Below are 21,028 nucleotides of genomic sequence, written 5' to 3'. Positions count from 1 at the left end.
CTTATTTTTGCTGAAGAGTAAGTTACAAATGCTCTAAATAAAAAATGAAGGAGTTCCAGAAACAAGGTGCCACCGCAGAGAAGGCCCTGGACTTTATAGATTTCTGATTCTGAAGGTGGGAGGACTCAGCAGTGAGCCCTGGAGAAGATCTTAACAGCTAGACAGATGTGTATGGGAGAAGCGAGCCCTTTAGATATTTTATGTGATTTACTATCTTTCAAAGAAGGACCTTTCATATGTCATTATCAGTTTCTGAGAGTTATTTGAAAGCCTTACTCTAGCTTAATCCAGCTAATATTTTCAGGGTTTCTACCTTCAAAGCTAGGTAAGCCGTAAGTCTTAAAAGCTTATGCACAATAGTATGTGCAATTTTGTTTTTATTTTGTCTTACAATTTCATAGATACTACTGTCTGGCAGCTGTTGCAGCTGTGCTGAAGTATGTTGAGTTCATACAAAATTCAGTTTATGCACCTAAGTCACTTAAGATTAGTTTCCATGGAAGTGAGCAAACAGCAATGATTGATTCAACGTCAGCCATAAACCTTGAATTAATAACTAACAATAGGAATCCTAGGTAAGATGTTTCATTTCACGACTCTAAGGTATAGAGAAGATAGAAATGAATTTATATTTGCATTATACAACAACTGGTGGATATTGATGCATACCTATGGTGTTTTAAAAAATAAAGTTTGTTTTTCAGCTAAAAAAATATTTTGGTCTTTTCAGTCTAACCCAGGTGTCACCAACCATGGCACCCATGAAGGGCTTCAATGGTGCTCTCGGGCAGGTGCCACAGACTGAACTTTATTGTCTTCTAGGGAAAAAAATTATATTGTAAACTTCATTGTGATCCTCAGATGAATGGTGGTATAGAAATTTAATAAATAAAAAATTAAGTTATTAAGCAAAAGGTGCACACAGTTTTCTAAATGTGATTGTTCCCATCTAGCAGTGTATTTAGGCAATGAATGAAGTCAGAGCTGTGATTGTTGTTTGGACACCAGGCAGTAGGAATCCCTGAGGTCCTAAAGAGCTTCTCCCCTCAAGTACACTCCCCCCTGGTTAATCCTGTGTTTCTTTTTATAGATATTTGTTGTTCCATATTGAACATGGTATAAATTCCATTCTGAATGTACCATTTCCTTTAAAGTTTGTGATTAGGATAATTATATGCTACATGTGATGAGCAGTCCCATGATTCTTCCTTCAAAGTTGTGTATTTAACAACAACAAAAGGAGTCATCGGAGGTTTGGAGAGAAGAGGAGATATTTATTCCAGCTCCAATGATTCTCCTAAACTAGTGCCGCCGCCACCACCATTAATTCTTACTTAGGAACCTTTAAACTTAACCCAGTAAAGAAGTCTTTTCCCACTGGGCTGGCTAATAACCACTTATTGGCTAGTGTCAGCCTCTGCCTGGTACTGTCCTGCTCACTTCGCTCTCTGCCCTCTACTTGCCATAATGTGTCCACGAAAGTTATAGCTGCTTCTACCCCAGTTCTCTGTGTTAATCTCTTCCTTCCCACTGCAGACAGAAATGGTAAATGTGGTACTAGTTTCAATATATTCTTCTGAAGTCTGTTCTCTCTCTTTTTGCTTGACAGAACATACAATTCTAATATTCTTGATAACATCTGTACAAATGATTAGTTAAATTTTCCTCTCATTTGTTCTTATCACAATACTTTCATTTGGCACTGTCTGAGTAAATTACTTCCTTTTCACTGAGAAATAAAATTCACTGCTCAGAAGAAAACTTTTGATGTATTATAGTCACACACTAATAAGCAAAATGCATGACTTGGGTCTTTAACAAATGCATAGCTATATGCTGAAACTATATTAGTAAGTCATATACTTGTTGCATAATAAATTGCCAGTATTATCTCTTGTGCTAATACCCTTCTTTTTTGGCACATGAAGAACAGGTTTGGAGCAGCTCACATTAGACCTCCAGCATAATCTTCCCCTACTCCCACAGAGCAGCTGCATTGGCACTATGATATTGATGTCAAAGGCCACTCAGTGCTTTCCTGTACATGGCATCCTTTCCTAAACTTCTAACTTCTGATTCTTTCCCTTATTGAAAAGCACCTACACACAGAGAGAGATGGTTGCTAAATATTTCCAGAACTATTTCAAGCTTTTGTGCAGTTAGCTGGATGCAGCGGGGGCAGAGGTTCCATCATCACTTGAGTGCAAATTTCTGTTAATAAATGCAGCAACATGCATTTCATAGAGGTGGCATGGCAGGTACTGCTGTGCTTTCCGCATATTGAAGGAGCACGAGTGTAGCCTTGGAATGTGATTTGTGTGTTAGCAGTTGTAGAACGTTTAAATTGTTTTGTATCAACTTCTTAATGAGATCCCCCCCCCCAACTGTGCTGTTTTTCAAAGGAATGGACACACTCTTTTTGGTGTTCTAAATTATACTAAAACACCAGGGGGAAGTCGGAGACTTCGATCTAATATTCTAGAGCCTTTGATTGATGCTGATACCATTAATACAAGGTTGGATTCTGTTCAAGAGCTACTTCAGGAAGAGGAACTCTTTTTGGCTCTTCAGTCAGGTAATCAAATATCGCTTTATAGAATGGATAACATATTTCCTTTAATAATGGGTATCATATTTCTATTAATCACAGCTTTTGAGCAGGATGAATATTGTTGCTGCTTCATTCTCAGCTTGTTATGAGTGGATCGCTGTATGTATGTATGTATGCATGTATGTATGTATGTATGTTTTTAAGTTTTTAAGTGTAGGGATCTCCAAATTTGATTGGAACAGTGGGGCTTGGGGGAAGGCGTGTTTAACTCTTCCTTCCTGCACCACATTTCCAAGCTAGCTACCAATGACAAAGAAGTGAATTCTGATACCAATGATATATCTGTATCCCCTCCCCCCCCCAGGCCAATAGCAGTTTTGGAGGTTTATCCAGATTGATGAAACAATATGAGAGAACAGCTTCCCCCAATGTTTCTGTTCTGATAAAATTTAATGTTTATTAAGATAAAAAGTATATTCTGTCTAACATTTTGGCCATATTAATTTCAGATTTAAAGCAGTTTAGCCTTAATTATATTAATAGGATTAAATCACAGTCAATTGGATATAATGGTTGTGGCTTGAGCTCAGTGATTGCTTGATTTCTGTTTTATAGTTATTTCAAGATTCCTGGACACTGATCAACTACTTTCAGTTTTAGTTCAAATTCCAAAGCAGGATACGGTATGTTTATAAATACTTTTACTTCATAAATGGTAAATAAATAGCTGCCACTTATCTTTCCTTTTATTAGTAATCACTTCTGTGTTTGTTGTAGAGAAATCTCTTAATTGATGTGTGTGCTCAGTTCATAACTTGCAGCACTAAATGAGAATTTTACCATTTAAATTTTAGTACTTTCACACCAGAGTACAAAAATCTTTATTAGATTTCTAGAAGTTTGCAATTATAGGCTATTGAACATATTTTAAATGTTCGTTAATTATTAATAAAAAAATTAATTTAGCATACTATATTTATTTTAATAATTCACACAATTTAATAGAATTTCTCTGTGTTTAATTTTCACTGAATTACACTTGCACTTTATGTTTTTGAAAATCAAATTATTTTTAGGTTTGTTGGTTATAACCACTAGGCACATAGTCCCAATCTCCAAAATAATGATTTCCTACAACAAAGAGCTAATATTGTTATTATTGTTAATAATGTTTTTGGCCTCCAGTATTATAACACTAGAAAAAAAATATGTACAAGCTCCAGTGAAAATTCAAATAAGAGAATGTTTTCAAATGGTGACTGAATAAAACTACATATATGATAAAAAGGACAAAAAGTGAAATAATTCTATATAAAAAGCATACAAAATACTTTAACTTGAAGAAAGTACCAATAACACAAAAGTCCTAAAAGTTCAAACAGATGAAAAAGAAATAAGGTGCCCACATCCACCCAAAAAAGAGGCCAAATGCTGGGTTCCAGATGCAGAAATGTGGTCATATTGGCCAGTGAAGTAGAAGGCAAGAGTCCACAGGATCATAGAATCATAGCATTGCATAGTTGGAAAGGATCTTAAGGGTCATCTAGTCCAACCCCCTGCAATGCAGAAATCTCAACTATAACATACATGATAGGTGGCCATCCATCTCAATAAAACTAGAATTCACAGATCAACCTTTATCCAGTAATAAAGTCGCTCGTGTTATGAACCCTATGAATCACTGTTCTTTTAAGACCTGCTACTATGTTATCTTTCACTAAGTGTCAATTATTCATGCCTGCCTAGAGCTATAGGTGCTATTATTTAGTCTTCATGACACTAAAGCTAAATTCCTGACTAGAACATTTCTAGTAGATTACTAGAAGTGGCAAGCTGGTGGTCCACATTAAATTCCCCCTTTCTCCATAGCACCATGGAATGAGATTGCTAAGTTTTGACCACTAAGGTGTTGCCTAGGTGAACAGGTAGGTGCTAAGTACTGGGGTGCGGGTGTATATTTCTTTTTCCCTACCGAAAGTGTATGTAAGAGGCTCCTGTTTCACTGCAAAAACTGATAAACATAGAATCACCAAGTGTCAATATTAGATGATTCTAAATGATGGTGATATAACAGTGCCAGTCAAAGTGATCAGTTCATTAGGGAGAAAGGAAATAAGTCAGTTAACATTCCTAACATTTGTGGTCATGCTTCATACAGAAAAAAATAGGAATACAAAAATATGAATACAACAGGCAACAATTATATTAAGCACAACAGTATCTAGGCCACATTATGCTAATCAAACAGTAAAATAATGATAATGTATATACCTTTTCTGCTTTCTAACAGGTTAATGCATCTGAATCAAAGATAACAAATTTAATTTATCTGAAGCACACCCTGGAACTTGTAGAACCTTTGAAGGTATTCTGTCCTGAAGCTTTATGTTAAATGTCAGCTACGGTTATCATTTGGCCCTATGAGTCTTAAAACCAAGTCCTCCTGCAGTGGGAACCAGGCCCTTTACCATCTGTGCCACTGTGTTAGTTTGCCAGAGAAGGGAACCAGTTGCTTGCCATCTATTGTTCTTCACCACCTCAGATGGCCAGAGGGTGGTATTATTGCATCTCAACTAGGCATCCAGTAACAAAGGGCTATTATTTCACCTAGTGCTGGAAAGCTGCTGCCTGGCATTATTCCTCGGTTTGAACAATTGATTACTTAGGCTGCCTGCCCCTGTATAATTTACCTGATCACTTCCTGCTCATCTCCAGAACGCTGGCCTGGCAATTGTATGCTTTAAAAAGACAGCTACAAAATAGACGAAAGCATATTAGGAGTAAGCATGGCTAGTCATTGTCTAGAGCTCATCTTGGAGCCTACTCTGTGCTAGAAATCTATGCTCGGATATCCAGCAAAGCTCTTGCGAGGAGGCTTTTATCCCTTCCACCCCATGATTACCTCATGCCATCAGAGGCCTTCTATGATACAAGGTATTTTGCAAAGGAAATCGCTCACAACTTTGATCCCACTTTTGAAAGGATACAAATGCAGAATGTATCCAGGGAGTAATTTTATCAGTACTTTATTACTTAGATGTCTTTCAGTTGTGAGCTGAGGATGTGGATAGGATTATTGGAGCAATTTGATCCATGCTCTGTATGTTTGACCATTATCTATCATGGTCAACTACATTTTGTCTGGAAGAAAAGGCTACCAGGGTTGTGGAAGCAATTGATGCGCCTTGAGAGCGGGGATGGCCCTAGCACTCTCTCTCTGCTCCCATGTTTTTAATGGGTGAAATCCAATATGTCCATTTGTCAGTGAAATGGACACCATTGTAGAACAGATCCGCTACCCCGCCATGCAGCCCCCTGCGCACACCCAAAATATGTTCTAGATAGATAGGACCTCTCTTGGGAGTGTGTGGAAGAGAGAAAGGGGTAGTCTCATCATGCAAATGGAAGTCTACTTGTGAGATATTATCTATCACCTAATGAGTCAGTTAGGGACGCGGGTGGCACTGTGGGTTAAACCACAGAGCCTAGGACTTGCTAATCAGAAAGTCGGTGGTTTGAATCCCCGCGACAGGGTGAGCTCCCGTTGCTCGGCCCCTGCTCCTGCCAACCTAGCAGTTCGAAAGCACATCAAAGTGCAAGTAGATAAATAGGTACCGCTCCAGTGGGAAGGTAAATGGCGTTTCCGTGTTCTGGTTTGCCAGAAGCGGCTTAGTCATGCTGGCCACATGACCCGGAAGCTGTACGCCAGCTCCCTTGGCCAATAAAGCGAGATGAGCGCTGCAACCCCAGAGTCGGCCACAATTGGACCTAATGGTCAGGGGTCCCTTTACCTTTAATGAGTCAGTTAGCTAACACTCAGTGATGTTTTCTTTGTTTTAGTTGTTACTTTTTAATTGTTAGCTGCCGCATGAGTCAATTTTGATTAAGAGTCAGGTGGTATATATTTTAAATAAACTGATTAGAATTCAAAAGCAATAAAATTCTATCTTGCGCAAGATTGTTCTTTATATTCATGCTATTTCCTGGAATGTGAGCCAAGTTCATACAGTAATCAGCCAAGAGGTTAAAACATTAATGTTTAGGTTTTTATTTTAAATTGACTCTTATACTTACAAATTCAGCATACAGAAAATATCTTGTTCTATGTAATCATCTAATATTGACAGATTTTATTAGCTGTTTTTTTCCAGTTAAACCTAAATGAATGAAAGGGTATTGAATCCATTAACATTTCTGTACACTTGAATATATCAGTTTTTCATGTTGATTTTAACAGGATGCTTTAAAAAGCTATAAAACACCATTGTTAAAGGCTTACTATAGTTCTTTGGAAGACAACAGGTACTGTTTTATTTTAAAAAACATATTTGACATGGATGTTATTATTTCTTGCACCCTGTTTTTGTAAAATGTGCATTTTATTTTCTCTAGTAGAGTAAGGAAGGTATTCCAGACCCTTTCGGATTGCTCTTCCTCCCATTGAAAGAAAGGGCCAGCTTGCAAGTTGACTCTATTGAAGGAGTGGCTGACTGGAAGAGCAGGAAACTTGTTGAAAGACAGAAAATAACCAACTTGATTAGTTAGAAACAAAGCATACCATGAAAAAGAATACTTGGGTGAAAAACTAGCGCTGACATTAAAGAAGAAAAAAACATGCTATTGATTTCAATAAAATTGCCATTAAACAAATAATTCTGACAAAGAAAATTATTGTTCACATCTAAGCTATATTTAGGAAACCCATGCAAAGTATCTAACATGTGATCGTGCAGCATTAGATATGAAGATGTTATAAGGGTTTTGAAAATATCCAAATTCAGCATGAAGAGTGGACTTCTACTCATGTAGTGGGCCTTTACCTTCCTCTCCACCAACCTGCCAGAGCAAATTTTGAGTGTGTGCAGGGGGCTGCAGGGGAAAGGAGAGGAAGGCAAAGTTTTGCTGTTTTGCTGTGCAAGTGAAAGTCCAATCCACTTAGGCACAGACAACTTTGGTTACAACCCAGTGAATATGAAGTACAGAGGTTTTGGATTTGAATATTTTAATTACATTACTTTTAGATAAATACAGCATTTGTAAAATATGGCATAGACATTGCCCCAGTTTTATATATTTCTAGGTTTGGAGTCATACTTGAAAAGATTAAAACTGTCATTAATGATGATACAAGATACACAAAAGGATGCTTGAATATGAGAACACAGAAATGCTATGCAGTGAAGCCTAATATAAATGAATTTCTTGATATAGCACGAAGAACATACACTGAGATTGTGGATGATATTGCAGGTACTTCACTGTTTAGGTATTTAATTTTGGGTACTTTAAATATATATACTTTTCCTGCAATATCATAGCCTGTACTTGTTTGCATAATGGTACTGTGGGTTAAAGCCTCAGCGCCTAGGACTTGCCGATTGAAAGGTCGGCGGTTCGAATCCCCGCGACGGGGTGCGCTCCCGTTGCTCGGTCCCAGCGCCTGCCAACCTAGCAGTTCGAAAGCACCCCCGGGTGCAAGTAGATAAATAGGGACCGCTTACTAGCGGGAAGGTAAACGGCGTTTCCGTGTGCTGCGCTGGCTCGCCAGATGCAGCTTGTCACGCTGGCCACATGACCCGGAAGTGTCTGCGGACAGCGCTGGCCCCCGGCCTATAGAGTGAGATGGGCGCACAACCCTAGAGTCTGTCAAGACTGGCCCGTATGGGCAGGGGTACCTTTACCTTTACCTTTTACTTCCATCAATATTTTTGTGATAGCTATGATGAACTTTACTGTGTTACATTATAAAATGTTTTTGTTTTACATCTTGCTATTAAGGAATGATAGCACAACTTGCAGAAAAATACAACCTTCCTTTGAAAACAAGCTTCGGTTCCGCACGAGGATTTTTTATTCAGATGAGTGCTGACTGTGCAGCAATACACAATGGTCAACTTCCTTCAGAATTTACCAAGGTACACATTTTGGAGCTGTTGGGTCATTATAGTTAGTGAATTTACATTGAGATTTGATGGGTGTAGAATGCACCCTTATTTACACATCTAACATGCCAAGCTTGCTGCCTCAATTCATACTGGATAAATGGCAGTAATTTTTCCTTTGTCCATCCAAGATCCAGCTTCAGATGCACTACTACTTACTACTGTGCTTCAGGCCGTCTCTTCTCTGATGTTCAGGCTATCAATTCTGATGTACAGATCACTGATTCTGTAACTCTTCTCTATCCCCCTTTTGGGGCTAGCCCAGTGCTTACCATGCTGCTGTCCTAAGAATTACTCCTCACCACTATCCAGCCAGTCACGGTACTAGTCTCCATGCTGAAGTTACTGTCAAGATCATTCATGGGGGTTGTTGCTATTTTTAGCACTAGAAATACTAGGTTGTCACACTCCCTGTTCTCATTTTCACTCTCAGCAAGTTGGTAAGATTAAAGTGTCTTAATATTTAAGCTTTAAACTGGGACTCATAAAGGTAAAGGTACCCCAGTCGCAAACGACTCTGAGGTTGCAGCGCTCATCTCGCTTTACAGGCTGAGGGAGCCGGCGTTTGTCTGCTTCTGCACACAGTTTTTCCGGGTCATGTGGCCAGCATGACTAAGCCACTTCTGGCGAAGCCAGAGCAGCGCACGGAAACACCGCCTTCCCGCCGAGTGGTACCTATTTATCTACTTGCACTGCGTGCTTTCAAACTGCTAGGTTGGCAGGAGCTGGGACTGAACAACGGGAGCTCACCCTGTCGCAGGGCCTTGAACCACCAACCTTCTGATGCTGTTTTGGGGCATCACACTTATTAGAAGAAGCAAGTGGACCACTGGTGGGATAGCTGATTCGAGAGGCACCTATGCTCTATCCTAACCCCTTCCCTCCAGCCATCAATATTAAGAAGACAAGGCTGCACTCTTTGTGGTATTGAGAACCCAGTGAAATCAGTGTGAAAATGTAATTAATACGATTAAGTGAAGTCATGCTGATTTCAGCTAATGCAGTCTGGATCTAGCCTGTTATAAATAATATTCTTTCTATAATATCTGTAAATATTCATTAACTACCCTAACTTGCAACGTTACAGAAATGAAAATAAGGATTTTCTTGTATATATTCTAGGGGTTTGTATTGAGGTAATTCTAGGAAGAGTCTTACATTTCTGAATTGAATTGTTCCATTAAAAACAAGGCATCTTGAGCAGCTCAAGGACTCCCCAAATATCCAAGTCATTCTGTGGTCTCATGTCCAAAAAATGCTCAGCCATTTCTCCCTTCCCCCAAGAAACAAAATCAAACAAGCTTGGGAAAATAGGTCTAGATTTTAATCACAAGTATTTTCTCAGGACACTCCTAAGTGCAGTGATTTGCAGGAGGAATTGGAATTTGTTTTTCACGTCAAGTCCAGCAAAATCCTGGAGATTTATAGGATTTATTCTATTTCCCCACCATCTCCAAGTCAATGGAGAGATCTCTATTGTATCCCTAAAAATCTGTGGGTACAGAAGCCCATCCCTGTTAGTGGCCCTTCCTTACAGGAATGATGCCACCTGCTCCTCCCCCCAATCTTTTTTCCATCCTGCATCCCCTACACAACTCAATAAAGAAATATATCTTTGGACAAGAAGCTATATTTACAAAAATCTGTAGTGGCACAGAATTCCAACCCCAACAACATTTGGTGAAGATTATTCTCTGTATGGGACGCAGGTGGTGCTGTGGGTTAAACCACAGAGCCTAGGGCTTGCCGATCAGAAGGTTGGTGGTTCAAATCCCTGCGACGGGGTGAGCTCCCGTTGCTCGGTCCCTGCTCCTGCCAGCCTAGCAGTTCGAAAGCACGAAGTGCAAGTAGATAAATAGGTACCACTCCAGTGGGAAGGTAAACGGCATTTCCGTGCACTGCTCTGGTTCGCCAGAAGCGGCTTTGTCATGCTGGCCACATGACCCGGAAGCTGTACGTCGGCTCCCTCGGCCAATAAAGCGAGATGAGTGCCACAACCCCAGAGTCGGTCACGACTGGACCTAATGGTCAGGGGTCTCTTTACCTTTACCTTTATTCTCTGTATGCTGCATTCGTTTTCTCTTCAGTAATCTGTCATGTAAATGCTTATGACCAAAGAGGGTGTTTATAATCTGAACACAAATTTCTTCATTATAAAGCCTAGAAATGTTTAATCTTACAGTGGGTTAGCTTGTGCTACCACAATTTAAACACATACAAAAGCACTTGCTATTTCAATAAACATTTATGGGGTGGTGTACATTATCCAGTGATAAAATAATTTCACACTAATTATTTTCAATTTATGTTTCTGCTTTATTACTATTGCTTTTCTCTTTTTTAAAAAATAATGAAGGAAGTTTACTCTCATGTTTTTCAAATTGCTCTTGCTTTGTTTTCTGGGAGTAGTTATTTATGCTTATCTAGCATCTCTTTTTGAAATTTCCCTACAGATTACCAAAATGAAAAATGTGTATAGCTTTACTTCACAAGACTTAATGAAAATGAATGAAAGATGCCAAGAGTCTTTGAGAGAAATTTATCACATGACATACTTGTAAGAATACTTCAAACATTTTTATTTGATATTGTGCCCAATTAACATTTGGATATGAGCTTTTAAATCTCTTTTTGTGGGTAGTGATTTTAAACTAGGAATTTTCACTCAAACTTGGAATTTTCACCCAGTTTCAGGTCTTAGATTCAAGCTTGCAACTTTCTTAAAGCAAGTTGTGCAATTTCTTACTGTCTTCCATGTTTTCCTCCTTTGACACTCCGGTCATACAAAGGGCTAACCATCTCCCTGGACAGTTTGTTGCTTCTAATAAAATAATATTTTATTGTCGGTCTTAACGTCTTCAGTGATTTCCTTGATTTTTTATTTTTTTTTTGCATCCCTTATTGTCTGCTTCCACTTACTTCACCAAACTTGGTGTTCCTTTTTGTTCTCCTTATTTGGGCAAGACTTACACTTATTGAAAGAAGCCTTCTAGCTTCTAATAGCTTTCTTTATTTGGGTCATTAAACACACTGGCATCCTCTTGGCCTTGGTGATACTTGTCCTGATCTGCAAAATACATTCTAGATGACCTTCTGTTATTGTGGTTTTGATTAACCCCCAAGCATTATGGAGAAATTTGAAGCTCCTGAATTTCCCTTTCATTTTTTAAAAAATGAACCCTGTATTTTTGAGATGTTCACTCTTTCGAAGAAAACTGTGACTGTGCTGAACTTGCTTGGCAGTTGTCCACTTCCATATAAGTAGACAATTATACATTTAGTTGTATTTGATTTATTTTTAGTTGTATTGGAATACAGTTGCTATTTTAGACTAAAAGCTCAACATTTTTATTAAATATTTTGTCTATTGCTCTGAGGAATAAAATAAACTGTGCTATTATGTGCTTTCAGGATAGTGTGTAAATTACTGAGTGAAATTTATGAACACATTCATTGCCTGTACAAACTCTCTGATGCAGTGTCTATGCTGGATATGTTGCAGTCATTTGCCCACGCCTGTACACTTTCTGACTATGGTGAGTAGCTTTGTTATTTAGAAAAGCTTTCACTAAAACTTGTGGTTTACCTCCCCTGTCCCCAAACTGTGAATTAGTCAAATAATAGTGCTGACATAATGTAATTGGCAGATTCAAAGATTGCCCGCATCAACATGCAAATACTTCCCACTACTATAGCATAATGGCATCACTAAACCATAATGTAATATAGTTTGTTTAGACAGATTCTTTGACTCAGAAGTTAAGATCTGGGTGTAATATTCTTTTTTATTCTGTCAAGCATCTCTGAAAATATGTTTTTTTATTTTATAATAAATGTTTATTAGGATTTTACAACACATAGAAATCATACAATCACATAAATCAAACAATCACATAAATCAAAACAGAAAACAGAAAATACACACTTAGTAAAGAAAAGAAAAAAGAAAGATCCACTTTTAAGTTTCAAGGTTCTATATCCCTCTTTCCTGACCTCCTCACATCTCTCTTTTTTGTGTTCCTCTTTATTCCGTCAAATTCAGCAAATTCTAACCCTCTTTCAAACCTCATTTATAATTATATGTTCCCACTTATTATGTCTCTAATTTCCCTTATCTTGGTCCTTTACTCCACCTTATATACTTTAACATAATATTTATTCTAGTCATACCCCCCTTCTCTTTTTTAAGATTCTTTTTTCATAGCTCTTTTAACCATATCCCAAATGCCATGTTACCTTCACATCCCACATCATTTTAACATTCAAACATTTTACAATATTTCTGTAGATAATCCTTGAACTTTTTCCAATCCTCTTCCATCAACTCTTCTCCCTGGTCACGGATTCTGCCGGTCATTTCTGCCATCTCCATATAGTCAATCACTTGCATCTGCCACTCTTCCACGGTGGGTAAATCTTGTGTCTTCCAATACTTAGCGAGAAGTATTCTTGCTGCTGTTGTTGCGTACATGAAAAATGTTCTGTCTTTCTTTAGCACCAATTGGCTGACTTTGCCCAAAAGGAAGGCCTCTGGTTTCTTTGCAAAGGTAAATTTAAGTACCTTCTTCAGTTCATTATAGATCATTTCCCAGTAAGCCTTAACCCTTGGGCAAGTCCACCAAAGATGAAAGAATGTTCCCTCAGCTTCTTTACATTTCCAACACTTGTTGTCAGGTAGGTGATAAATTTTTGCAAGCTTAACTGGGGTCATGTACCACCTGTAAATCATTTTCATAATATTCTCCTTTAAGGCATTACATGCCGTAAACTTCATACCGGTGGTCCACAACTGCTCCCAGTCAGCAAACATAATGTTATGACCTATGTCCTGCGCCCATTTAATCATAGCTGATTTGACCGTTTCATCCTGTGTATTCCATTTTAACAGCAAGTTATACATTCTTGACAATATCTTGGTTTTAGGTTCTAACAATTCTATTTCCAATTTTGATTTCTCCACCTGGAAGCCAATTTTTTTATCCAAATTATAGGCCTCTCTTATTTGATAATAATGAAGCCAATCTCGCACTTTATCTTTTAATTTCTCAAAACTCTGCAATTTCAATTTGTCACCTTCTTGCTCCAAAATTTCCCAATATTTTGGCCATTTGGCCTCCATATTGAGCTTTTTCTGAGACTTAGCTTCCATTGGCGACAACCACCTTGGGGTTTTACTTTCCAACAAGTCTTTATATCTTATCCAGACATTAAACAATGCTTTCCTGACAATATGGTTTTTAAATGCTTTATGTGCTTTAACCTTGTCGTACCACAAATATGCGTGCCACCCAAAAACATTATTAAAACCTTCTAAATCCAAAATGTCTGTGTTCTCAAGAAGCAGCCAGTCTTTCATCCAGCAGAAAGCTGCTGATTCATAGTACAATTTAAGGTCTGGCAGGGCAAATCCACCTCTTTCCTTTACATCAGTTAGTATTTTAAAATTTATTCTAGGCTTCTTGCCCTGCCAGACAAATCTAGAAATATCTCTCTGCCACTTCTTGAAACAATCCATCTTGTCCAAAATTTGCAATGATTGAAACAAAAATAACATTTTTGGCAAAACATTCATCTTTATAGCTGCTATTCGACCCAACAAGGAAAGCTTCAAATTAGACCAAATTTCTAAATCTTTTTTAACTTCTAACCAACATTTCTCATAGTTGTCTTTAAATAGATTCAAATTTTTCGCAGTCATATTAATCCCTAGGTATTTCACTTTCTTAACCACAGTTAAACCTGTTTCATTCTGAAACCTTTCCTTTTCCACTGGTGTTAAATTCTTCTCTAATACTTTAGTTTTTAACTTATTTAATCTAAATCCTGCCACATGACCAAATTCTTTAATAAATTCCAAAGCTCTTTTCGTACTAGATTCTGGCTCCTGTACTGTCAAAACCAAGTCATCTGCAAAAGCTTTCAATTTATATTGTTTAGCTCCGACCTGAATTCCTTTAATAGACCGGTCCCTTCTGATCATATTCAACAGCACCTCCAGGACCGAAATAAATAATAGTGGGGAGATAGGGCAGCCCTGGCGTGTTCCTTTTTCTATCTTAAATTCTTCAGTCACCACATTGTTTACTATCAATTTTGCTTTTTGTTCTGAATAAATTGCTTCTATACCGTTTTCGAACCCCTGTCCCACTCCCATCCCTTTAAGATTTTTCTTCATAAAGTTCCAAGAAATATTATCAAAGGCCTTCTCCGCATCAATAAAAATTAATGCTGCCTTTGTATTAATATTCGTTTGCAACAACTCCAAAATGTCAATTATATTCCTTGTATTGTCAGATAAATGTCTGCCTGGAAGAAAACCTGCCTGATCCTTATGTATTACTTCAGCTAACACTTTTTTAAGTCTATTAGCTAAAATATCTGCAAAAAATTTATAATCCACATTTAAAAGGGAGATGGGACGGTAGTTCTTTAGTTGTGTCTTTTCAGATTCTGTCTTCGGTATCAATGTGATGTATGCTTCCTTCCACGACTCCGGCGCCTTCTTCCCCTCCATAATCTCATTGCAAACCTCCTTTAATGGTTGAATTAAATAGTCTTTCAAGGTCCTATAATACTTGGAGGTTAGCCCATCCGGCCCTGGAGACCAAACATCTCTGAAAATATGATTGGCTATCAAACTGAAGCTTCACTTAGTTTTTGTTGCTTTTTCATAAGACTTTAATAAGTTGCTTCACATGTCCTTCAATTGTTTCGTATGCGTCTTTTAAATAGAAGCAAATAGCGAGTACTCGTATACAGGACAAGCAAAATTTAGCAAAAATCAAATATTATTTAAGGAAACACTCCCCTGAACTTTGTTGCTTTAAAGTTACAGTTTTCAAAAAGTTACTTCTTTATATTATTCCTATCAGTGGAACTATTCTTAGGCTCAGACCCAGCACAATAGTCAGCTAGGTTAGGTGCTGCACCACCACTCACAACTCTGTCAGGCACTGGGCTGTTTCAGTGCTAGGTGGGTGGTGCCACCACTTTTGAATGGGAGCTAAGGTTGGCTCCTATCCACAGTGGCCACCAACCATGTTTGTTTACCCATTGGTGACACTTTGCTGACAGCTGCCTCCTTGGACTGCAGTCTTACCCAATTACCTAGCAGTAAGCCGCATTTAAATTACTGGGACTTCTGAGTAAATGTATGTAGAATTATATTGTTAAGACATGAGGATTACAGTTTTACTCAATTTATTCACCTATTTCGTTCAGAATTTATTGATTACTAGATTTCTCATAAACTAACATGTAACAAGAACAAGACTTAAGCAAAGTAGGATTGCGATATACTTGTTAATAACAGCAAAACATTTAAATATTATCTATTTTTTCTTAGTACGTCCTGAGTTTACTGACACATTAGCAATAAAGGAAGGATGGCACCCTGTTCTTGAAAAAATATCTTTTGAGAAACCTGTTGCCAACAATACTTACATCACAGAGGGAAGTAATTTTATCATAATTACAGGACCAAATATGAGTGGAAAGTCAACTTACCTAAAACAGATAGCCCTTTCTCAGATTATGGCACAAATTGGTAAGCAGTTATTTGAACTTTCATTGTTTCTCTTATCCAGTGATTTTAGTAAACCAATGTGTTACACTTTCCTTTCCCTTTAAGTTCAGCAGCATTTAGCAGCCTTGATTCCTTCAGAGTTCCAAGTCTGTCTTAGTTTTAGAGGAGACCTGGTGAGGTTACTATCCTTACAGGAGGTCTCAGCAATTTCTCATAATCAGGAACTTAAGTTTCAAATAATATTGTTTAGTTATCTTGTTTAATCAATTCTGATACAGTCTCCCCATCCCCACCACTCTACAAATCTGTTCCATCACTCACAGTCTCTGCCTGAGTTCTCTTCCTTTCCCCAGCCCAGAATACTTATTTCTTCTCTTTTGTTTAGCTTTCATTCCCCAGGCTGTGCAGTTTCCCATTATATGACTGCACCCCTTCTCCCTGTTTGTCTGAGTATCTATTGATAAGGGTGAGGCCCATACTGTCATCACCACATAAGACAATTTCTGGCAGGAGAAGGCTGAAGACAGGAGTCACCTGTCAACACAGCCTTACAAAGTTATTATTTACAAGAGAGAACCTTATCATTTCCTACTATTTTAAGAATTTCACATGGCTAACATTAAACTGCAACATTACTGCCAACTTCTCCTCACATTAATTTGTCCTTCTCTTTAATTTGCAGGATCTTTTGTCCCAGCAGAATATTCTTCATTTAGGATTGCTGAGCAAATATTTACTAGAATAGGTATGGATGATGATATAGAAACAAATTCATCAACATTCATGAAGGAGATGAAAGAGGTATTCAGATGAGCTTAGTGTTTCTTTTATGAGTGGCCTTGATTAATATTTAATTGGCCCACAGGTTTGTACATTTTGCTTACATATAAATATTCAAGGACCTCTGCTTCTGTTTTTCTCCTTACAGGGCAAAGATTAGACTAATAGGCTGCACATACCCAATGTTTTCATTTTCTTCTTCCTCAGCACACCAGTTCCTTTCCCATGCAAACATCTCCACCAACATACACATGCCACCTTGTAAGCTACCATTTAAATTCCCCAGACTGTGCATTCTGGTTGCAAAATAATAATGGCTAGGATCCATCAGAATTCTGGAGGGGAATCAAAGGGACTTCTACTCATACAAGGGGATATTCCATTTTCCAGTTCCCCACTCCAGCTATGAGCAATTGAACCACATCCCCTGCCATTTCTTAGGGGACTGCAAGAGGAGACAGGGAACGCCCATTCAGAAAGTGGATCTCTTTCTGTAGTGGTTCAGCTATGCTGAATATTGTGCCAAACCATATATTGCCTTTTACATTGACTTGTGTTACTTTATCTCTCACACTGAAATAACAATTAGATGAAAATATTGCTGCTGCTGCCTTCCTTCCTGTCTCCCATAAGCCCCCAAACCTATCTGTGGCTCTGTCAAAGAGCTGGAGGTTCCCGCCTCTGGTTTGGGGGCCCTTTGGAAGGCAACAAAGGTGGTAGCAGTGGGGGCTCAGATATCGGTCCTGCTCAGCCCACACTTATGCACAAGTAATCAATCAGAGGCATTCAGTTGTTATTAGCACCTCTTTTTGCTGACTGACAGCATCCCTAATGGAGCTGCTACCAGCAAAGAAGTTTGAAAAGGGATGTGTAGCCTTCTGTGTGCATTGAATGTGCATTCAGAACTCTTAGACTGAGCTGTGTTGATGGATGTTCTGTTTTTATGTGGCAGCTGGTAAGACATTCCTAAAGTAAATTTCCTGACTCTTGTTTTGGGCAGGAAATGAGAATTCTTATTAACAGATTTTATCCTCACATGCTACTGCTAGTAATGAAATTTGATGTCTTTCTCTCTAGATAGCATATATCATACAAAATGCTAATGACAGATCACTTATCATAATTGATGAGCTTGGCAGAGGTACCAGTGCTGAAGAAGGCATCGGCATATGTTACGCAGTCTGTGAATATCTTCTTAATTTGAAGGTATTATTAATATTTTAATCAATAAGTGCATGAAATTTCCCTAACTATTATAAAATATAGTAATAGTCATTAAGATTTCTCTTTTCCAATAATTTATAGTCTATTTAATTTCTTGTTTCATACTTTAGGCATTTACACTCTTTGCCACTCACTTTTTGGAATTATGTCAAATTGATGCCTTATATCCCAATGTGGAAAACAATTACTTTGAAGTGCAACATGTGAGAAGTAGTTATGGAAGTAGGGAGAAAATTGCTTATACTTATGTTCTTTCTAAAGGACACACGGAGGAAAAAAACTATGGTAATATGCTATATGGATTGTTATAATTTACAGAAATAAACATATAGAACATTAATATGAAGAGATAAAACAAGAGTACCTAGATACCTGTTCCATTAAACACATGAAAGATGTTGTCTGCATGTGCAGAGGGATTCATTCAGCCACTACTTTCTGTATTTAGAACTATATGGTTTGTGCATCTATTTCACTCAGACGCTTACTAAGATTTTTATTACCTACTTGTTATTACTGCTGCTGTCATTAGCCTCTCCACTCTGCAAAATGTTCCACTTCTTTTCAGTCTCTTGTATTACTCCACTGTATTTTCAGTACTATTCGATATAATATCGTGAAGAAAGAAATGGCGGTATTGGTGTTCCTCTTCTCATTCTCATTATTTAATAATTATTTAGTCTGTTATGGGGGAATATTATGTAAATTGAAGAAACCTTGTTGAGCCTTTTGAGTATCAATATGGCAGTTGATTCAACATGACAGTTGAACATCCACAGCTATTCTGATTCTGATTTAACTTTCTGCTAAGCAAATTACCCAGTCAAATACTAATAAGAAGCATTTTCAGGATTGACATTAAAAGGTTTTTTATTTTTTTAAAAAATCTAGACGCTAGTGCAGATGTAATGCTGCTGACCTCTTGGCTGTGGTTAAGTCATGTGAGCATGTGCTCCCTCATCTCATGTTTGGAGTGAATTCTACCCTACCTTTCCATGGCTTAGCATTATATTTGTACAACTCCTAACTGTAGTTAAACACTAACTATGATAACTGATAAAACCCTCTTTATTAGGATCTGCAAAGCTGCTTCAAATCTTGTTAAAGAAGAAAATTCTTGTTAGCATTTATGCAGATGTAACACTAATCCATGGTTTAAGCTCACGTGGGAAAGGAGATGGGATTTTGGAGGGGAGGATAGGTGGAGGTTACGTGTCATCTTGTGGCCTGCTCTGCTCCTAATCTTTCAGCTTTGGTTAAAAGACCAGGAGCATTACATCATCATTGGTCCTGATAGACTTTTTGATTAAATGTAACATTCTCTACCTCTGACAATTAAAAACAGCTTCATATGTTTTATATTTAGGACTTAAAGCTGCAGAGGTTTCTTCTCTTCCACCATCAATAATACAGGATGCCAAGGAGATCATAACTCTGATTTCTAGACAAATGTCGGTATGTCAAAACATTCTCTGGTATTAGCTCTTTTTGTTAGGTGCTGATTTGAAACAATTTTGCTTGGAAGTAAATTCTGTAATTTATTTATTTTGCATTGTATATAAAGGCAACATAGTGGCAGTTAATGCAGCATACCATAGGAATAAAAGAATGATTTTTTAAAAAATTAAAGCAAAAACCACCACGTATAACTCAAATCATCAGTTCAAATTGGCTCATCTGTCTGCAGGTTTCACATTTTAACTTTCTTAATTGGAGGCCAATTGTTTTTTGTTCATGTTTTTAATAAATGAAAGTTCTAAGTCTAGGCCCCCTTGCTGGTGCAATTGGTCCAACTTCACCACTGATAGTGCAGCCTCGACATTGGCTGCCAATACATTTGCAAGCCCGATTCAAAGTGTTGGTTTTAATTTACAGCATTATGCAGCTTGGGATCACAAGACCTATCAGAATGCCTCTCCTGACTTGAACAATTTGGTTGTAGTCCCCCATCTGTGCAAAGTTTTCCCCAGCAAGGATTGCTGGGCACCAACACTTTTGGCATCTATCTTATTCCCTATATGTTGAGTTGGTTGTCATGGCTTATTCAATGGTGACATTCTGAGTTTTGCTTTTCCTTTTGGCGGTTGATGTGCTTTTGAAACGTTTATGTTAATTAAATGTATAATGTTAATTGTTTATAGCTGAAACTTTTGTAATTTTAAAATCTGTTGTTAGTCCCCAGTAGATTGTTGGCATTAGGCAACTAAGTAACTAATCAATAGTAAATATAATGCTAAAAGTCTGGTTTTAATTTGTTCATGTCCTTTTAAATAACAGAAGCAACAAAGAAGTACTCCTGAGACATTAAAGAAGAAGGCTATATATCACTTAGCAAATATGTTAGTTCAAACTGCCCGTAACTCTCGACTGGATCCAGACAGTTTGCGAATATACCTAAAAGGTCTGAAGAAAAAGTATGAGACTGATTGCCTTGCTGCTGAACAAGTACCTACTGAAGACCAGCAATAATTTATACTATAGTCTGAAGCACTAATATAGGTACAGCCTGAAAATATACATTTTTTTAAAAAAAGGCATGATAGTTCTGGAGCATTCTGTCTTTCTGGTTTGCATGCACCAATTTTGCAGCAGCAAAACCAGATACATGAACAGAAACAGTATAATTCTAGAACTTTTAAATTATTATTCTTCATTTCAAAACATTAATTTCCACAGAAATATATTTAAAATAAGTTGTTTATAAAAGCTTTAAAAATATGATTAAATTGTTTTTTATTCTATATTATTTCATTTGCCATATCTATGATATCCCTTCATATAAGTTTTATTGTTGGAATCACTAGATGTGTTGGTTTGATAAGCATGTTACTAGTAAAAAAAAGGATTGAGCACTTTCTTTAATGATCTAGTATTTGACCATACTAAGAGCTCCATCATTCTGCATAGAACAGCTCTTATGCATATATAATCCCATTTCAGCAGAAAAGAGTGATCTGTTCTGTTTTCTCCTGCACTTCATTGTACCTAATGTTGCCTAACAATGTA

The 21,028-nt window shown here is 37.6% G+C and overlaps 1 protein-coding gene across 4 annotated transcripts in view; it reads left to right on the top strand.

The window, feature by feature from the left end:
* MSH4 (mutS homolog 4) overlaps nt 1–20,722 on the top strand; it is a 34,487-nt gene extending 13,765 nt beyond the window's left edge. For 2 of the 4 annotated variants that reach the window (XM_053392021.1, XM_053392020.1), the window contains 15 exons: nt 402–575; nt 2,403–2,575; nt 3,167–3,234; nt 4,842–4,916; nt 6,789–6,853; nt 7,632–7,801; nt 8,330–8,466; nt 10,947–11,050; nt 11,905–12,029; nt 15,839–16,039; nt 16,701–16,819; nt 17,876–18,004; nt 18,133–18,307; nt 19,389–19,477; nt 20,300–20,722. In XM_053392021.1, the coding sequence (XP_053247996.1) occupies nt 402–575; nt 2,403–2,575; nt 3,167–3,234; nt 4,842–4,916; nt 6,789–6,853; nt 7,632–7,801; nt 8,330–8,466; nt 10,947–11,050; nt 11,905–12,029; nt 15,839–16,039; nt 16,701–16,819; nt 17,876–18,004; nt 18,133–18,307; nt 19,389–19,477; nt 20,300–20,491 (1,996 nt within the window). In that variant the 3' untranslated portion in view covers nt 20,492–20,722. The remainder of the gene's footprint in view (nt 1–401; nt 576–2,402; nt 2,576–3,166; nt 3,235–4,841; nt 4,917–6,788; nt 6,854–7,631; nt 7,802–8,329; nt 8,467–10,946; nt 11,051–11,904; nt 12,030–15,838; nt 16,040–16,700; nt 16,820–17,875; nt 18,005–18,132; nt 18,308–19,388; nt 19,478–20,299) is intronic. The other 2 variants (XM_053392022.1, XM_053392023.1) reach the window with 2 other exon arrangements.
* Nucleotides 20,723–21,028: the final 306 nt, after the last annotated feature.

Source organism: Podarcis raffonei, chromosome 6 (assembly GCF_027172205.1).
Source record: "Podarcis raffonei isolate rPodRaf1 chromosome 6, rPodRaf1.pri, whole genome shotgun sequence".
In the NCBI taxonomy this organism is placed as follows: Eukaryota; Metazoa; Chordata; class Lepidosauria; order Squamata; family Lacertidae; genus Podarcis; species Podarcis raffonei.
The sequence above is the reverse complement of the archived record's forward strand: the minus strand, read 5'-3'. Positions and strand labels throughout refer to the sequence as shown.